We start from the raw sequence: 18779 nt of genomic DNA, 5'->3' as shown, positions 1-18779 counted from the left end.
TGCCTATTATTGGTTAATTAGCTTAGTTTGAAATAAAAGAAGAGTGATATATTGTATTGGCTCAGCCCTTTAGAGTTTACATTTGCATGATTTTAGGCATGCATTGCAGTTTATGCTCCAACTTGACCAGATATCTCTCACCTTTAATTCAACTAATTAAGTGGAAATTGTTCCTAAACATTATATTATCATTTTTCTTCTAACTTTTATATGTTGGTTGCCTTAGTTTAAGACAATAGGTTGATGTTAATGCTTATAGCATACAAAAAATTCAAGGGCTTCTCATATTTCAGGTGGTTTATTTTTGGCTCTGTTGGAACTCCTAACAACACAATCTGTTTTTCATCTACAAATATAGGTGAGTGATTTTCACTTTAGTAGATGTCTCATTTGGAGGGGTTCCTTTCATTTTTGCGTTCTATGTAGAGTTTAAATGTCTATTTGGATCAAAGTGCTTCTTTTCTTAGAACGATTTTTATTTGCATTATTATTTTTGAGCTATTTTTTCTTTTGCTCCTTTGGGTTTCTGAATTCAGATTAAATGCATATGCTTGGATAAATCATCTCACTTCCTCAATACTTAGAGGTGATTATCTATTTTCTTGCTTTCTTCTCTCATATTCATAAAAAATTTACTGTATACAAGATTCTTCAAAAATTAGGAGAAATAAGTGAATTACTTCTTTTTTTCTTCATTTCTAATCATACACGGTTTTGCATAAACAGAGTTGATGAAATGATGTACCAGGGTATTTCATTTTCCATTGTGTAAGCAGAGAAAAAACTGGCACCAAGTGATATTGGATTAAATATTGTGGGGAGGCTCAAATCATTGTAATTATTGGTATTCATTTGGTTCAATTCTCTATTACACAAAAGCTTCGAATATGTCATTTTGTCTTCAAATAATCAATTAAAAGATCTGGCAGTTGAATGATTCCACTCTAAATATCAATTCCTAATGTTGTTTAATTAGATTAGATTGAAATAAAAACACAATGAGATATTAGATTGGTTCACCCTTCAGAGTTTAGATGTGCACAATTTTTGGGATGCATTTCACTTTGTGCTCCAGTTTGACTGGACTTTTTGCTCATTAATTCAAATAGAATTTTCAATTAAATGGAGATTGTGCCTAAAGTTTATAGTAGGATTATATTTTGATCTTCTAACTTCTATGTCATTTATTATAGGCTAGGTTGCCTTAGTTTAAGACAATAAGTTGATGTTCAAGAGTTTCTTATTTTTCAGGTGGTTTACTTTCGGCATTTTATAAGCTCCTACAGCCCTATCTGTTATACATCTCCAGATACAAGTGATTACTGTTACAACCAATATAGAGTACTGCATATTAGTGAAAGCCTTTCTTTGGTGAAGCTATTATCTCTATACAAATTATCAACAGCAAATTATGCCTTAATGCTCTATATATTTTAAGAACATGAAATTTGTGGTTTACACTTCTCCCAGTGGACATTACTTCCAAGTACAATGATGTATTTTTTTTCTTCATATATTTAATGATAAGTTTATTTCTTAATTACGAGGTAATGTAGAAGTTGTTTCCACAATTTTGTACAGTTGCACTCCATTTACTTTTACTTTTACTGTATAGTTTTTACTTCTTGTGGTACAGTTTTACAGGTTTTGATAAAATGATGAAATATATCTGCTGTACATACTTAATCGTGTGTTTTATCATTAATTATGACTTTTATCACCAAGTGGACTTTTACTGCAGATCCACCACATACAATACTCCATATGCCAGCTCTGCCTCCTACAATGGTAAGACATGCAAAAAAATATGCGAGAAGGAATTGATTTTAAATGTTATTCATACTTTTCATCGTATTTTTCTTTCTTTCTTTCTTCCAAGAAATTTTGTGATCCTAATTGTCACTCTTTCATGCAGAATCAAGGTAATATTGTGAAATGGAGGAAGAAAGAAGGAGATAAGGTCAGTTATACCAAAAGTTTCATATAATTCTTAGAGTTTAAAGCTAAGTTATGTTCAGCTTAATGTTCTTAAAGATAACTGTTGAAAAATAAATCCTTCCTCTTGATGTAGTGGGGATCAATTTGTTAACTTCATTAGTGAATTTGTGTCATCCTGACCGTTGATTTAATCTAACAGATAGAGGTGGGTGATGTACTATGCAAAATGGAGACTGACAAAGCTACTCTTGAGTTTGATTGTCTTGAAGAGGGGTAATGTTTATTTTCTATGTTGCACACCAGTCATTGGAGAAAGACATTGTGTAGTACCAGTCTTCACATCAGATGTTTGATTTGGCATTGACAAGAAGAATGTTTTCTTTATTGATTAGTCATCTTTCCCTTCATTTATTTTGCAAACACTTTCCTCTATATCCCTTTTATCCTTCTATCGTTTTTTTTTTTCCAACTACAATATGTTGATTAGAACTACTTAAAGATAGCAAAATCTGATCCATCCTAAAATGCTTTATGCATTGGTTCTTGTACGGGTTAAATTCTGCAGATTTCTGGCTAAGATTTTGGTACCTGAAGGTTCAAAGGATGTACCTGTTGGACAACCTATTGCAATAACGGTAAGCTATGATAATCCTTTATCAATGGTTTCCTTTTGTTTTCATGGAAAGCCATCTACCGTTGATTTCAATGTAGGGGACATATTTCATTTTGTAAAGATATTGGAAAACATTTTGGGAAAATTATAATTATTTTGAATTCTGTTAGTTCAAAATTCTTTTGTCTCTCCTCCTCCTTTCTTATTTTAGTTTTAGGCTACAATTAGAACTTATTTTATTAATTTATATGCAAAAGCTAAAGATTGTTCAAGTACTATGCTTTTACAGTATCTGATATATTTTAAAATCTGTTTTTTTATCAAATATCTTCTAGAAACTTTTTTTTTTTTTTTTTCGTTAAAAATGGTGTTGACCTCAATTCTTAATATGTGACACTAAGGTTTCAATGTCTTTCTTTGTTTCAGTATTTACCATTCAGATACTTAAATTGTTGTAAAAACTAAGTTTTGTGGGTTACTAGGTTGAGGATCCAGATGATATCCAAAATGTCACTGCTACTATGGCAGGTGGATCTGAGGTCAGAGAGGACAAATCCTCAAATCTGAATGTGAAACATAAGGACAAGGTGCCAGCATTATCCCTCATGTTGTTCTTAACATGCCAGCATTATCCCGGCCCCAACTATGGTAAGGAAGATTGTATATCATTTTCTGCTCAGATTATTGGGCAAAGTTTTCTTCCTCTGGTAGATGCTTAATGTTGCTTTTATATGTATACAAAGAATCAAGGAAACGTTGCGAAGTGGAGAAAGAAAGGAGACAAGGTCAGTTGTGTTTGATATAAGGTCTTAAATCTGCCAGTGTAACTACTTTTTGCTTCTGATTTGGTGGAGAGAGACAAGGTCATTTTTTTCAATGCTTAATGTTGCATTAAACGTCTTTTGATCATTTACTCAAACTGACAGATAGAAGTGGGTGACGTAATATGTGAGATAGAGACAGACAAAGCTACCCTTGAATTTGAATGTCTTGAAGAGTGGGTAATATTCTTTCCTTATCCTAGGTTTGTAGTTGTAGAGGTGACACTAAATATGAAAGTGACATAGCTCGTGTCTTAACATGATATTTATTTACTTGTAGTCTAGATCACCAACATGTTTATTACTTCTTTGCATGTCTACTCAATGTGAGGAGGACATTGACAATGTTGTTAGACCTAGATTCTATGTGTCCATAATAGTGATTTTAATCAAGTTGAAATATAAATAATCATGGCTTCAACCTTGAATTTACAACATTTGGTACTAATGGTAGTTCCAGTTTTTTCTTCTTGATGAAAAAATTCCGGAATTGTTATTGATGAAGCTCTTTATAGGTTTCTTTTTACACTTTTGCTTACATTTAAAGTGGAATGTTGGCTGTAGATACTAGCACCTGAAGGTTCAAAGGATGTAGCTGTGAGACAACCTATTGCAGTAACAGTAAGTGTTAATGCTTGTATAGTTGTATAACTTGCTTTTCACCTTAGCAACTTGCAGCTAAGGTATTATAGCTTGGCAGTAAGGCACCTGTAAGGGTGCGAATTGTTGCAGTCTGTACCTGTAAGGGCTGAGATTGTTGTGATCTAAGTTTTAATTTATCTTGTTGCCTTAAAAGAGAAAATTAATGTACAAGGTGCTATTAATTGATTAGTGGTTATAGTTTCTTCCAGCACTGTTACTTTATGGAAATTTTATCCCTTAAACAATTTATTAGAATTCTAGCCACTTGCACCATATGAAAACACTTCGCCCGTTGTTTTCAAGGTTGAGGATCCAGCTGATATTGGAACAGTAAAAAATAGTGCTAGCAGTGGTTTCGGAATCAAAGAGGAAATAACAAAAAATGAAGCTAAAGCTCAAAAAACAAGTGTTGCAAGGATCAGTCCATCTGCAAAGTTACTAATTACAGAATATGGATTGGATTCATCAACATTAAAGGCATCCAGTTCTCATGGTACGCTGCTGAAGGGGGATGTTTTAGCTGCAATTAAGGCAGGAAAAGGATCTTCAAAAGTCTCTTCATCTGAAGAGAAGGCACCTGCATCACCTCAAACCACGCTAAAAGCTTCTCCCATAGTTTCACCAGATACTAGATCTCACTTGAAGCAGTCAGATTCTTTCGAAGATCTTCCCAATAGTCAAATTCGCAAGGTATGTTAATGGTAATTAGATTTGAGCAATGTTCTTTCTGTTTATGGTGCCTTTTTCTGTCTTGTGGATCTTGGAAGATAGGTAAAGAGAATACAATACCGCATTCGAGATTATTACTGATGCCCAATATATATCTGATGGTTTAACAATGTTTTTGTGTAGTTGATGGGTACTTGTCAAATTAAAAGAAAATGTGTAGGGCCAAGACTACTAAACATTCAATAATCTACATGACTATAATGTAAGTTAGGATCGTGAGAAAGGGATAAAGACTAAAATTGCTTTCATGAGAAGTCAGAGGTGGCAACTTATGGGGGACATTATAAGAATAAGATGGATAAGATGGTCTAGAGAAGATTATTGACTGCTCCGGACACACCCCAAGGTCAAGGGTAGAAGTCTAAGAGAACCACGGTCAATATTGACAAAAAACGTGTCTCCTACAATCAATCCTATGGTCTTTGTTTTACATTGAAAAATATAAAGAAAGAGGATTCTATCAATGATTCTTAGTAGGTGGGATAGATTTCATTGACTTGTCTTGACATGAACCATTTTATGTAGGCGAGGGAATTTGTATCAAAGTGGTACACACACCCCCTGAAGAAAGAAGTCTAATCCAAGTCTTAGGAGGAAGAATTAAAAACTCAACTGCTTTGTCGCATGAAAACTAATATTTTCTGCAAAAAATTACAAATTGGGTTTTTGCATGCCTCTTGTGTACTTCCCATCCACTTGGGCTACACCCTTTCTGAGTTCGTTTAAAGTCTTATTATGTAATTTTTATTTTTTTTTTTTTTGACAAAAAGTTGCTTTTGTTTAGCATATTTATGAATAAAAAAGCTAGTAATTTTATGTTTATTAAGTATCATGGAGGGCTATTTTTTTGTGCAATAGTGGAAGTCTCAGTCTGTCAAGTAGAAGTGTGGGTCAAAAATCCTGAACCAAGTTGCATGATTTGTAACTATGGCTCCATTTCTTCAATGCCTGCAATCAGGACAATGGGTTTTTACCAGCAGATGTATGTGTGAAAAAAAAAAAAAAAAAAATCAATTTCCATATGCTTTAAATAGCAATACTGATAGCCTAAGTTCATTAATTAGAAACTAAATTTGTGAAAACTAGATCCTTCTGAACGAAAGATATAGCTTGACTCCACCAAGTGATGACTCAAAAGTCATATATGTTGTAATGAAAAATTTAAACCATGTTGGTCCAAATGAATTCATTTTAAATTAAGAAAGTTGGTAAGGAAAAAACACCTCATGGACACACAATGCTCAACTGCCAGATGTGCTAAGAGATCATTGGAAGTACCAGTAGCAGAGTCCTAGAGGCCGTCGTGAGCTGGTAATGCTCCATAAAAAGAACCCAGCAGCTCTAACCGTTCTGCAAGGAGAGTGAAGTGTCGGCCCTTATCCTTAGCCACCTTAACAAAATCGGTGAAGAAGTCTCTTGGCATTGCAGCTTGCTTACCAAAGCGAGCTATTATATCCTATAAAATTACAGATTTACATGACAGATATATAAGAGACAACACAAGAGATAGATACAATAAGAAATTAATGCATCTACAAGAGAATAGACGACGTACATGAACATGTATATGAATAAATGAGGGGCGGTTGCCTCACATTCAGTTTTGACATGTAAAAACAAAATGAATATGAAGAAGGAGAAGGAAAAAAGAAAAAAAAAAAAAGAAAAAAGAGTTTGCAAGTGTATTTTCAAAAGCTATGTTTTCAATATATTAGAGTTTCAGATACCATAGAATTCCATATTGGATAATAACAATAGAAGTGAGTGATTAATCTCGTATTTGTTGGGTCCAAAGTAGATTTAATTATTTTTGTGTAAGTTGGTGTCTCAAAATGTGTTATCAAAATCCAAACTTGGATGCTTCTCCATGTGTTTACCCTTCAAAGTTTCTTCTATACATAATTTGTGTAGTACTACACTTCTGGGTTATGCAAAAACAGTTTAAGGACACTCCAAAAAGGAAGTGTTATATAAAAGAACTCCCTTAATATAACCTCATAAGGAGACAAGTTAAAGAAAAAGTACCCAAGACAAGTCAATAGCCCAGCTCTCAGTGTGCACAAGACTATGCACAATGGCCTGCCTACTCTGCAAGCTACCTGCTTTTCCAAGCTTCGGCATGAGACTCGGTGACACCAACTTAACCTGCACAAAAGATTCATTGATGTATTTCATTGAACAGTTAGCATAAAGTAGCAAATGGGCATGGGATATGCAAGTACATTTTAGTGTTATAAATGTCTATTAATCAGATTTTTTAATATGGTAAAAATTATATGAATAGTTGTGCGAATTTCAATTTTTAATTGAGAGTTAGCGGTTGAATCAACATTAACTCCCAATCAACTTTAAAACCTTCCACCATGTGAATAATGAACTTATTATTTTTGCAAAATGGTCATGGTTCTTAATTATTTGGAAGAGTCCAATAAGAATATAAATATACCCACTTGTATCATCTCTCAATGTAATGTATAGACACACCAAGTCATTTATAGATCATAAATTAATATACTTGAGAATGTTTCAGGAAAGAAATATGCATCTTTAATGGAGGTTTGAACCCAATTATTATTTTATTGTAAAATTACTTTAAGTCATTCGACAAACAATTAAACTGTTGTATCCTGATGGGACAAGTCAAAAGACAATGTCTACTACTGGTTTTAGGGTTTCGATAACCGCAAAAGGTTTCAATCTCCTTAAAAACAACGAAATTTTTGTATCTCAGCTTGACTGGTTTTAATTTAAAATTCCTATGATTTTGTTATATTGTATTATATAATCACTAGCAATCTTAAAGAGAATGAAGTGGAACATAGAAGAATAATGATGGAGATCTCCACAAGCTTTTAAATGAAAACAAATAAGAGAACAAAGGATAAAATATCATTTTATTTTGTATCATATGAAAGAAAGTTGCAAACTTTCAAACTTTCTGCCTTTTTGTTGAGAGATACCTTTTTCTTTATGAATAATTATTTTATTAAAAAAAACAAAGGCAGATCCCTCGTACAGGAAGAGTAAACAAGAGAGTTGAGGCCTTAACTGCTACTACAATCAATAAAACAAATCAGATATACTAGAGTCCCTGACAGAAAATTGGGAATATATACAATAACTCAATCCAAAAGAGATTTCAAAAATGAGGATTTAAGGAACAACACATTGGTCTCGCTATCCTCAAAGAGTCGACAATTCATTTCTCTCCAAATGCTCTACATTAAAATAGCAAGTCTTGATGTGCCTCTTTTTGTTGAGAGATTCTTTTATTTATATACTTTTAAATGCATGGGTCCTATGGGGTGGGTGTGTGGAAAAAACATTAGGAGGGAATAGAGAGATTTTTCTAGATTTGTTAGATATGAGGTGGGAGATATATAGGCTTAATATTCGATTTTGTATGATGTCTGGTATGGAGATCAGACCCTGAAAGAAGCTTTCCTAGTGTTATATAGGATTGACAGCTTTAAGAAGGCCTCAGTGGCAGGCCATATGGTGGTGGCGAACATCTGTCAATGGATTATCACCTTTACCAGACCCGTACATGATTTGGAGTTACAGATGGTCACCCTCTTTCTTCAACCTCTTGTACTCTATCATGTTGAACAGAGGAGATGGGCATATATCTTTCGGCGTGTTCTATCATGCGCCAAGCCCCCTGCTGTTTTTCTTTCCCTTGGAAGAGCATATGAAAAAATAAGGCGCTTACAAGTAGGGGTGTAAACGAGCTGAGCTACTCGTGAGCTTACTCGAGATCGGCTCGAATAAACTCGACTCGTGCTCGAATCGATTATTAAATGAGCTACTCGTGAACACGAAATTAGGCTTGATTATTAAATGATGCAAAACTCGTATAAACTCGGCTCGACTCGATTAAAGCTCGTGAACTCGCTCGTATAAGGATCGACTCGTTCATTAAGGCTCGACTCGTATATATATATATATATATTAATTTGTTAATATATAGCTTATTTTTATCATATAATATATTAATAAACAATATACTATATGTAAGTATAAATTAAGTAACAAATAACAATAGTCATTAGTCAGTATATATTAATTGGTTATGTGTATATCAGTATCAATACTTAATTGTTAATCATATGATATAATGATAATCCAGATACTTAATCATGTTATTCATGTAATATAATAGGATTATAGAACTATATGATCATATAATAATATAAAATTTTGGCATATGACATGTAATCACTTTATTATATGTTACAAATATTATCATTTAATATTTAATAATCATTACATTACTTAATTCAAGATCTAAGATCATACGGATTGTTAGATCATGTTAATATATTAAATATGTTATTATATGATAATACTTATATCGTATGATTATATGATATTAGTATTATTAATAGATAGTTATGAATTATGATTTATGACTCATAATGATCGTACTTAATTACTTATCATAGATTCATAGATAATCTCATAAATCAAGGATATGATATGAATCATATGATTCATAATTCATAATCATAAATATATATATACATATATAATTATAAATTAAGTTATAAGTATAAATTATAAGTACATAGTGTCATATAAGTATACAAATTCATACTAATATAATTGTTAAGTATTTAGATACTTAGATATACTCATACACTGATACACTGATTAAGCATAATTATTAGTAGCATTTAAATACAATGACTAGGTATATAAATTACATACGTAAGTATGAATTCACATTAATCATATGATATAGTGACACTTCTGAAACTTAATCATATTATTAATATATAATGACAATGTGATTCCTATAATCCCAAATTAAGTTATTGGGATTGAAATCACCAATATATTAATTATAATCACAAGTTAGCTAGGTATTATCATTATAATTTAGATTATATGATATAACATTATGCTATATAACTGTTAGATATGATTTAATTAATATGATCAATAGACTTTTTATGCTATATAACTGTTAGATATGATCTAAAAAAGAAGAAGAAGTGTTATCATTATATATTTAGGACCATATGAATAATATGATAATATAATAATTATCATTGTTAATGTTTTAACTTAATATAAGTTAATTAGTATTTATATTGACTATTGTTTCAATTTTTTTAGTGCCAAAAATCAAATGATAATACTTTTTTGTTTAAGATCATATGATAGTGCTTAGATCATAATTTAAAAAATATTACATACACACACAAACACAGAGAAAAATTAGGCACAAGTATAAATTATAGCCACATAATGTCATAGAAGTATAGAACTTCATACTAATACAATGATTAAATATCTAGATACTTAGATACAATAATAAAGTATATAGATTACATACGTAAGTATGAATTCACATTAATTATATGATATAATCACAATTCCGACACGTAATAATATTATTCATACACAATGATAATGTGGTTCATATAATCAAAAAATAAAATAAAATTAAATTAAATTATCTAAGTATTATGATCATTAGAATACAAAAAAATATTATCATTAGATATATAGGACCATATGATTATATCATAATTATAATTTTTAATGTTATTTAACTAAATATATGTTAGTTAATATTTATATTGACTATTGTTACAATTTTTCATCATTATATACTTGAATCGTTACCTCAAATTTTAAGATCAAAGATCAAATGATAATACATTTTTATTTGATCTAGATCATATAATATGATACAATCATTATATCTATATTAAGTATGTAAGTATCTAGATTATGAATTGTTGTATCATAATTCATAAATATATACTTAAAAAATAAGCTATAAGTTTGAATTCATATAATCACATTATTATAAGTATATGTCATGTAATCATAAAGGAAACTATGCATATTAAACAATTAAGTATGTGCTCAAAGTAACATAATCAAACACAATTCAACCAATTGGATCACTTGATAAGGAAAATAAATGTATTTTATCATTAAAAGTCCAAGTTCATAAGAAATTAAATACAAATTTAATGCATAATTGATTTCAAATATTATTTGATATTAAATTGGAATCTTAGAATTATAAAAGATTTGGTAAATGCAAATAATGGAAATTGCCAAATTGCATGGATTGATCAAATCCACGTAACAAATTAAGTTTTCCTTCTTTCAAATAAAATTTCAAATTTTTAATTAAAGATTTTATAATCAAACTTTCCTTAATTATCCAAAAGAGAAATGTATTTTTTTTTAAAAATTCTATTTCTCCTACTTGCATGATCTCTCTCGATGATTTTTTTTTAAAAAAAATAATTATTTTTAAATCGTAAGACAAAACCAAAAGGGAAAGGAAAATTCATTTAATGAAACAATTTAAGTCTAATTTTTTTAATACAAATTTTGCATTAAGTTTCACTCAAATATCTCTTATAATCTGCTAGCCTTTAATCGTGTAAAAATCTTCCCTCCAAAAGTCACAGGCCTAGGGTATTAAAATTTATAAAAAATATTATAATTTCTTTCAAAAATCACATTAATTAACGACCTAAACCTAAAACTCTATTATTTAATTGCATTAAACACATTCCCCTAAAATCGCTTAAATCAAAATAAATAAAAATTTAATGCATTATTGATTTCAAATATTATTTGATATTAAAATGGAATCTTAGAATTATATAGGATCTTGACCAATACAAATATGAGAATGAGATTGACCAAATTAACATAATAAACTAAAATTTAATTATTTTTAAAAAATTAAATATTTTACAATGGAACTTTCCTTAATTATCCTTAAGATATATTTTTTTTTGTGATTTTTTTTGTCATGATTGTGAAAATTCTTTTCTCATAGTTACATGATTTCGTTAATTCTTGAATTTTTTAAATTTCAAGACAAAATGTAAAGGTAAAATATTTTTTTTTAATAAAACAATTTAATTTAAATTTTTCAAAATTCAAACTTTGCATTAAATTGCAATCAAATTTCTTGCAAATTTCCGTATAATTAGCCCCTTGGTTTTGTAAAAAAAATTCTTTCCAAAAGTCACACAGCATTAAAATTTCAAACATTATTTTAATTTTTTCAAAAATCGCATGAATTTAAACCTAAACATAAAAATTTATTATTGAATTGCATTAAAAACATTTCCCGAAAATTGTACTAATCATAATAAATACAAATTTAATGTATTAATGGTGACCTTTGATTTTTACGTGATAATTATATAGTGTTCTGCATATTTATGAGCTCACTATCATTGATCAGATCCAAAGACTTAGATTGAATCATCAAAAGGCAAATTTAAATCAACAGTTAGGATATCGTTTTGAGAGTAGATCCCACTGTAGACGGTGAGACGCACATACAGATGATAATCTTTCAAAATCAAAAAATACAACTTTCAAAACGCATACACGCGAAACGATGCGCTGACAGCGTTTTTTTTTCTCGAAAAATTGACCTTATTCTATGAAATCTCAACCATTCGATTTTCCTTGATTAAATTATAGTCGTTGGATGGAGAACATGGCTTACAGCTGTAACACATATTTATAAGTGAGAGTTATATGGTGTTCCTTGTCTCGATGAGCCTACTTTCACTGATCTAATCCAACGAATTATATTAATCTGGTTTTCTAAAATTATGATGAACGATTAGGATCGCAAATGGGATTGATTTCATCTACATAGACGCATATTGGAAAATAAATTTGAATCCCTATTTTCACGCGATTTGACTGACCAAAATCTGCAACCTACATATTAAAAACACATTTTTTGAGAAACATTTGGCCGTCCAATTATTTGAGTGAAATCTTAACCGTCCATTTTTTTTAAAGTGTTTTACAGCTGTAATGCATGTTTTACAATAGATTTGTTATGGTGTTTCGAATAGTCATGAGCTCACTCTCACTGATATGATCAAACGAATTAAATTAAATCTTGCAATAAGTAATTGTATTGAACGGTCAATATTACATATATGGCCGATTTAATCTACACACGCGTGGAGGGGATAAATTGCAAATCTCTTCTTCCAAAATCGTTCAGAAACAAAATAAAATAAAATTAAAAAAAAAAAAAAAACACTTTTCATGTCTCCTTTCTTTCTTCTCAGTTCTCCCTCACAGCTTCATTACTTCTTATTTTCTTTTCTTTCTTCAACCTTCAACCTTCCACCGTCACCCCCACCAGATCGACCAAGAATGACCAGATCGAACCACTGAAACAGGCCCCATTTGTATGACAAATGCTCCTTCTCTCTCTCTCTCTCTCTCTCTCTCTCTCTCTCTCTCTCTCTCTCTCTCTCTCTCTCTCTCTCTCTCTCTCTCTCTCTCTCTCTCTCTCTCTCTCCTGCTGCTTCTTTTCTGAAGGTGCATCTTTTGCCTCTTAAGCTTTTTGTACCGGGCATTGCAGTAAGTCTATACACTTTTCACAAGCGACTCAAGATACTTGATCGTGGTATCATTGTTACCCTGGTCTTTCGTTTCTTTGATTGTATATTAATTTGATTTGTATTTGTTTAAATTTTGATTGTAAGTTTAGTTGATTATATATGTATTAAATTTGGTAAAATTATCATTAATAAAATTTGTTTATTTTTTGATTGCGACCATTAAATTAAATAATTCTACTTGAGCCGAGCTCGAGCCGAGTACCCGAGTTCGAGCTCGGCCAAAATACTCGAACTCGAGTTCGATCTCGCACATGAATCTCACCCTGGCGAGCCGAGCTCGAACACAAAATATAGGCTCGTCCCGAGTTCGAGCTCGAGCTCGAGCCAAACAAAAAAAAAAAACGAGCCGAGCTCGAACGAGGAATACTCGCTCAAGATCGGCTCGTTTACACCCCTACTTACAAGAATAGCTTTCTTTGTATGGACAGCAGCATTAGGGAGGATACCAAACTTGTATAATCTAAGACAGAGGCACATAATAGTGATAGATTGGTGTTACATGTCCAAGAACAATGTGGAATCCATCGATCATCTTTTGCACCATTGCGGAATTGCTAGAGAATTGTGGGTATCAGTTTTGTGTTTTCGAGGAAGGGTGGGTAATGCCCAATAGGGTGGTGGAGTTATTGGCTAGTTTGGTAGTCATCGTAACTTAGAAGCTTAGTGGATGGCTCCCCATTGCGTGATATGGTGTATCTGGAGAGAACGAAATTTTCGAAGTTTTGAAAACTCTGAGAACGGTGATAGCATTAAAAGATATATTGTTCAAAACTCTATAGATGGATGGTTCCTTTCCCTCTCTTTAAGTGGGTGTTTCTTTTGTATATTCTTTTGTGTACATGGGTTGTGACCTATGTGCTTTAAAAAATTGATTTACTTATAAAAAAATTATATAATTTGGGTGCCTGGAAAATATAAGACTATTTTATCTACATGAAAGACTATTATATCTACTATTTTCAGTTGCCCCAAATATCTAAAATTGGAGAAAACAATTTTCGGAAATGGTTTTACGCTGAAAGTACATAGATATCCAACCCAAAAGCCAGAGATCGATCTTGATAATTTGCTTCAATGGGAAGACTGAATCGATAGATAGCCATAAGATATACCCATTTTCACATCCTTGGATACAATAATATTAAAACACCAAATCTCCTTTCAAAAAAAAAAAAAAACACCAAATCTTAAAATATTATATATACGGAATATTCGAGTAAAGAGGCAGTGGCTTTTGGGCTTTAGAATTCTTATAATATGATTATATATTTATTATATCATTAGTGATAGGATATTCAAAGAAAGCATTTGAGGGAGTTGAAGTGCACGTACGTTGGAGAGCGTGGCGGGGCGATCTGGGACGGGGAGGGCCAGAGACGGGTCGTAGGGCTGAGTGATGGCCCCCTGGAGCCACTGAGAAGCGACTGAGTCGCCGAGCTGCGCCTTCTCGAATGGGTCCGCTGTGTTGAGGACTAGAAGCGCTGCTTCCACAAGGGTCTCAGCTCGATCTCGCCGGCGGCTGATTTTCCCTGTCGCCATTCTGCTTTGCCGATTGCAATGAATAAAATAATAGATTATTAGATTAATACATAAACAACACAAACAGGACGGGAACTTGTCGGAGGTCACGTGATCCTATAGAGGAGTATTTTATTTAATTAGAGTTTATCGTTGTGGTATATGATCTTTAAAATAATTTTATTTTTCTAATTTATTGTATTTTACAAATAATAGATACTGAGATAGTAAAAACTTAAAACTATTTTTAGTTTAAAAAAATAGTAATTAAAATTTTAAGAAGTTCAAAAATATATGACAAAAAATAAGATCAAAAGATCAAAATAACCTGTGTGATTTGAGGTTTTATAATTTAATTCTTTGGATTTCTAATTTTGTCAATTAAATTTTTAAGATTTGAAAACGATACCAAATAATTTCTTCCATCCATTTTGGATAATTTTTCGTGTAGATTGGATATGAAAATTTTCTTTTTTCCCTAAGAAAATGATAAGAAATGAAAAAAGCCAAAAAAAAGACCCTTTGGCCCTGAGTAATTGAGTTATACTCACCATCCCCATTCCCCAAGTCTATGTGGTATGGTCTCTCAACCAAAAATCTGATTTTCATGTATTAAATGAGGATCACGCCATATAGACTTTATTTTCTTTTCTTTTTTTGAATTTTTCAGGGTGCTAAATTCATTTTGATAAAACTTTTTAGATAATGTTTTTTTGTTTTCTTTTTTTTGCTGAAAAAATATTCTGATATGACATAAATTTGGCACCATTTGAAATCCCATTTCCCCTCCCCTCCCCTTCTTTTCACTTCTCCCAAAAAACATCAATTTCAAAACATTCTTAAATTTTTTCACTTTTTATATCACATCAACATTTTTTTATTACTTTTTAAATAAAAAACTCACTACAATACAAAATTTTCTCACTTTTCCATATAAATTATTTCAACTTTATATCACATCAATCTTATTTTTCAATCATTAAAAAAAAATTCCAAAGGAAAGGGAAGGGGAAAGGGGATTTCAAACGAGGCAAAAAACGAAAGTAATTTTTAAATGTTTTATGTTTGAAGTTGTTTGTTAATAATACTCTTTACTTTTTTGCTAAAAAGCAAAAATCCCAAAAAGTATTGTCCAACAAAGCATATATTTTTCAAACAATCTGTTAGAAAAATGAACATAACAAGGATGGAATCACATATTATTAGTACTGTTATTTTTTCTATTCAATAAATCTGACATGTGACCTATGCCTAGCAATTGTTTCCATTCTGGTTAATTGAAGTCGTAATCCTTTTCCCTCATACTTTCCTTGAAGCAAATTTCAAGACATTTACAAATCGCAGTTTCAGCATCTATGGTCTAGATGTTGATGGGATTCGGACAATCTGCTCACTGTGAAGAAAATTTGAAGAGAAGAAAACAAATCTTTCAAGAAAATCTGCTCATTGTGAAATTTGAATTACACAAAATGTATATCAAGTATAGGCTCCTCTTCAGTTCACCTCATGATTATATCAAGTAAATGATACTACAAGCTAATAAATGGATATTGCAAAAGTGCAAAATAAACAAGAATTATGAACTCAAAGTTAAGAAGATATCTTCGATCTATTTGGGAATACTACATGTATACCCAGAAACTTAGAAAAAAAAAAAATATATATATATATATATATATATATATATATATATATATCAAACTAATAATTCAGGTCTCAATGAATTTGAAATGACTAAAATCTAGACAGGCAACTGCTGTGAGTCCTCATAAAAAAAAATCTGCACTAAATATCATTTTGTATCTCAATCACCCTTCATTTCAATAACATATGAATTTTCCTCCCTCTTTTGGTCGACAATCCTCTTTCCAAACAACAGCCAACTGCAAGATCATTGATGTAGCGCCAAGATGATCAATCAAATACTGCTTGTCTCCCCGTACATCTGATCATATCCAAACTTGCATGGTTAAATTTAAATTGGCTTGTATTGGCATGTTAAGATTGAAATGTTTCGAGTAGTAAAATTAATCCATACCAAGTTTGGTTCCTACAAGCACAATTGGGCACAGTTGGAGCGTAATGCCACTACTCAGGAATTCATTGAAAGCCAAGAAATAGATGTGTTAGACTAACTAATACTGGAGAATTACCCATAAATTAACCAAAGAAATTAAGAACAAATGTCCATTGGATTTTGATGAAAAACCTTCTTGGAGATATTTTCATTTCATAGCAGGCTTTGCTGATAGGAGAGAAGGCCAACAAAAAAAACATATGCACCTCTGTAGCTCAAAGGCCTCAACCAGTTATAATCCTCATATCCTGTATTCACCAACTTCGTTAAGTACATCTAAAGGGTGTGTGTGGTTGAAAAAAAATCTAATTAAAGTTGCTGATGCCTAATTTTTACCAACTTTTCAGTCTATAATATAAATTTCTAAATATAAGCTAGATAAACTCTCTGGAACAGAATTATAGCAGCAAACTGATTACACCCATGAAGCAATTACTTACCATCAATGTCCCATAGTCCAAGGTTACTAGTCACCCATCAACCACGACATTAGCACAAAAGCTGTCGAACACAATGGCCACATAATCCTATAAGAATTTGAAGAAGGAAAACAGATATCATAATCTAATTACTTGTTTAGTTAGACTCTGAGTTTATTCTTAATCTAACATATTAAAGCTGGATTTGTATGAGCTTATGTTTAATTCGTAATGAAACATCATCAATCATACCGCGGGGAAGCTACTGCTGGTATGAGATATGTGCATGCAAGTTTTCCTTCACCCTCCTAGCAAAGCTTCGTCTTTGTATTCCTTACCTCCAACAGGAGTACCAAGCACCTGTTTGAATCAGCAGGTTATAGCTGTCAACTTCATATCTACTCCAACTTATGAGCTAAATGATTGCTGCATGCTAGGACATGTGTTTGGAAGCATTTTCAACCAGTTTTCTATTCTTTTTTCCATTAAGATAAAAAATGGGAGGACCCCTTTGTAACCCCTTTCCGTTTTCAATTAAAAAGAAAAAAGAAAAAGAAAAAGAAAGGTAAAAGGCTGTAAAGTGGCAACAACTTGAACCAGATTGGGCTCCAAGCCAATCTCTTCCATGGCTTCTCTCAACGCAGTAGCAGAGTCATCTACATCTCCTTCCTCCATTTTCCCACCTGGCAATGCTACATCCCCTGTTTGCTACATGGAATTAAACTCACATCAATCTTCTTCACTCAAACTGTCAACATCCACCGTGGATCATCAATTTGGTGCAAATCTATACCTGGGTGAGAGGCCATTTTCATGGATCTCTTCGTAAGAATAACTCGTAATTCACCTTCTTGGCCTTCAAAGAGGCATATCAAAACAGCTGCTCTTCTCTCCCTCCAATTGACACAAGAAGAATGATCATTCTCAACCGCCACAGACTTGACAACCTCAAAAGAATTTACATGTTTTTTAAAGGTGGTAATATAGAAAGAAACCAAAAATAAAATTCTTTAATAAACATCCAATTACCATAATTTTCCACTTTGACAAAAATCCAAGTCCCTTTGAAATTGTTGAGCTGGCCATTTCACAGTTCCAACATATGATACTGCTGGCTCTTGTCATCTTATTTGAAAAGTGAATTACCTGGCGTCAGTTATGACAAACACAAGAGTAAATCGTTCAAGTGTGTTAAACTCCAACTACTAGACATTTAATTTTACAAATTACATGCTTAATTATGTAGTTAAAATGGTATCCAAAACAACACCTATAGTGTTTTCGGCCTTAAAGAGTAGCAATACAGGATGAATGGTAGATAATATAATTAGTAAAACGACTATTTGGTCTACTCCTCCCCCATCGTATACTCTTAAATTAGGATGCTCAAATGTATTTAATATCTAAATGAAAATAAAATACTTATGTAATTGTTTATGGCTAGATTATAACTTTGTGGTGTGCTAAGCCTCCTTAAAAAATAAGATCATTTCAAAGATGAAAGTAATACCATGCTCATGTAGTTAAAGCACTTACCAAATGCCAGCTTTAAAATTTTTAGTCTTTAAGAGCCGTCTCAATTGAGTAATCACATATTTC

The 18779-nt window shown here is 31.7% G+C and overlaps 2 protein-coding genes and 1 pseudogene across 3 annotated transcripts in view; 2 read left to right on the top strand and 1 right to left on the bottom strand.

Annotated features, from left to right (window-relative positions):
- LOC133880576 (mRNA cap guanine-N7 methyltransferase 2-like) overlaps positions 1-18779 on the top strand; it is a 101498-nt gene that overhangs the window by 72887 nt on the left and 9832 nt on the right. The gene's annotated exons all lie outside the window — the stretch shown is intronic.
- Positions 1671-4824, top strand: LOC133879770 (dihydrolipoyllysine-residue acetyltransferase component 1 of pyruvate dehydrogenase complex, mitochondrial-like; annotated as a pseudogene).
- On the bottom strand, positions 5614-14788 carry LOC133880275 (uncharacterized). Of its 2 annotated transcripts, XM_062319196.1 has the most exons (4): positions 14499-14788; positions 6769-6888; positions 6022-6199; positions 5614-5691 (listed from the first exon to the last, which is right to left on the bottom strand). In XM_062319196.1, the coding sequence occupies exons 1-3, from the start codon at positions 14703-14705 to the stop codon at positions 6035-6037; spliced, it is 492 nt and encodes a 163-aa protein (XP_062175180.1). In that variant the 5' UTR covers positions 14706-14788; the 3' UTR covers positions 5614-5691; positions 6022-6034. The 2 variants fall into 2 exon arrangements, with proteins under 2 accessions (XP_062175180.1, XP_062175179.1); XM_062319195.1 differs by lacking the exon at positions 5614-5691 and having other exon boundaries at positions 5920-6199.

The sequence above is a fragment of the Alnus glutinosa genome, chromosome 10 (genome assembly GCF_958979055.1).
Source record: "Alnus glutinosa chromosome 10, dhAlnGlut1.1, whole genome shotgun sequence".
NCBI classification, from domain to species: Eukaryota; Viridiplantae; Streptophyta; class Magnoliopsida; order Fagales; family Betulaceae; genus Alnus; species Alnus glutinosa.
The sequence above is the reverse complement of the archived record's forward strand: the minus strand, read 5'-3'. Positions and strand labels throughout refer to the sequence as shown.

What these genes read in the sequence shown, in the direction of transcription:
- LOC133880275 (XM_062319196.1), bottom strand. Translation starts at nt 14,705, where the DNA reads ATGGCGACAGGGAAAATCAGCCGCCGGCGAGATCGAGCTGAGACCCTT. An exon ending in GCCCCGCCACGCTCTCCAAC is followed by an intron (nt 6,889 to 14,498) that starts GTACGTGCACTT and finishes TCTTTTGTGCAG; the next exon opens with GTTAAGTTGGTGTCACCGAG. An exon ending in GGGCTATTGACTTGTCTTGG is followed by an intron (nt 6,200 to 6,768) that starts GTACTTTTTCTT and finishes GTAATTTTATAG; the next exon opens with GATATAATAGCTCGCTTTGG.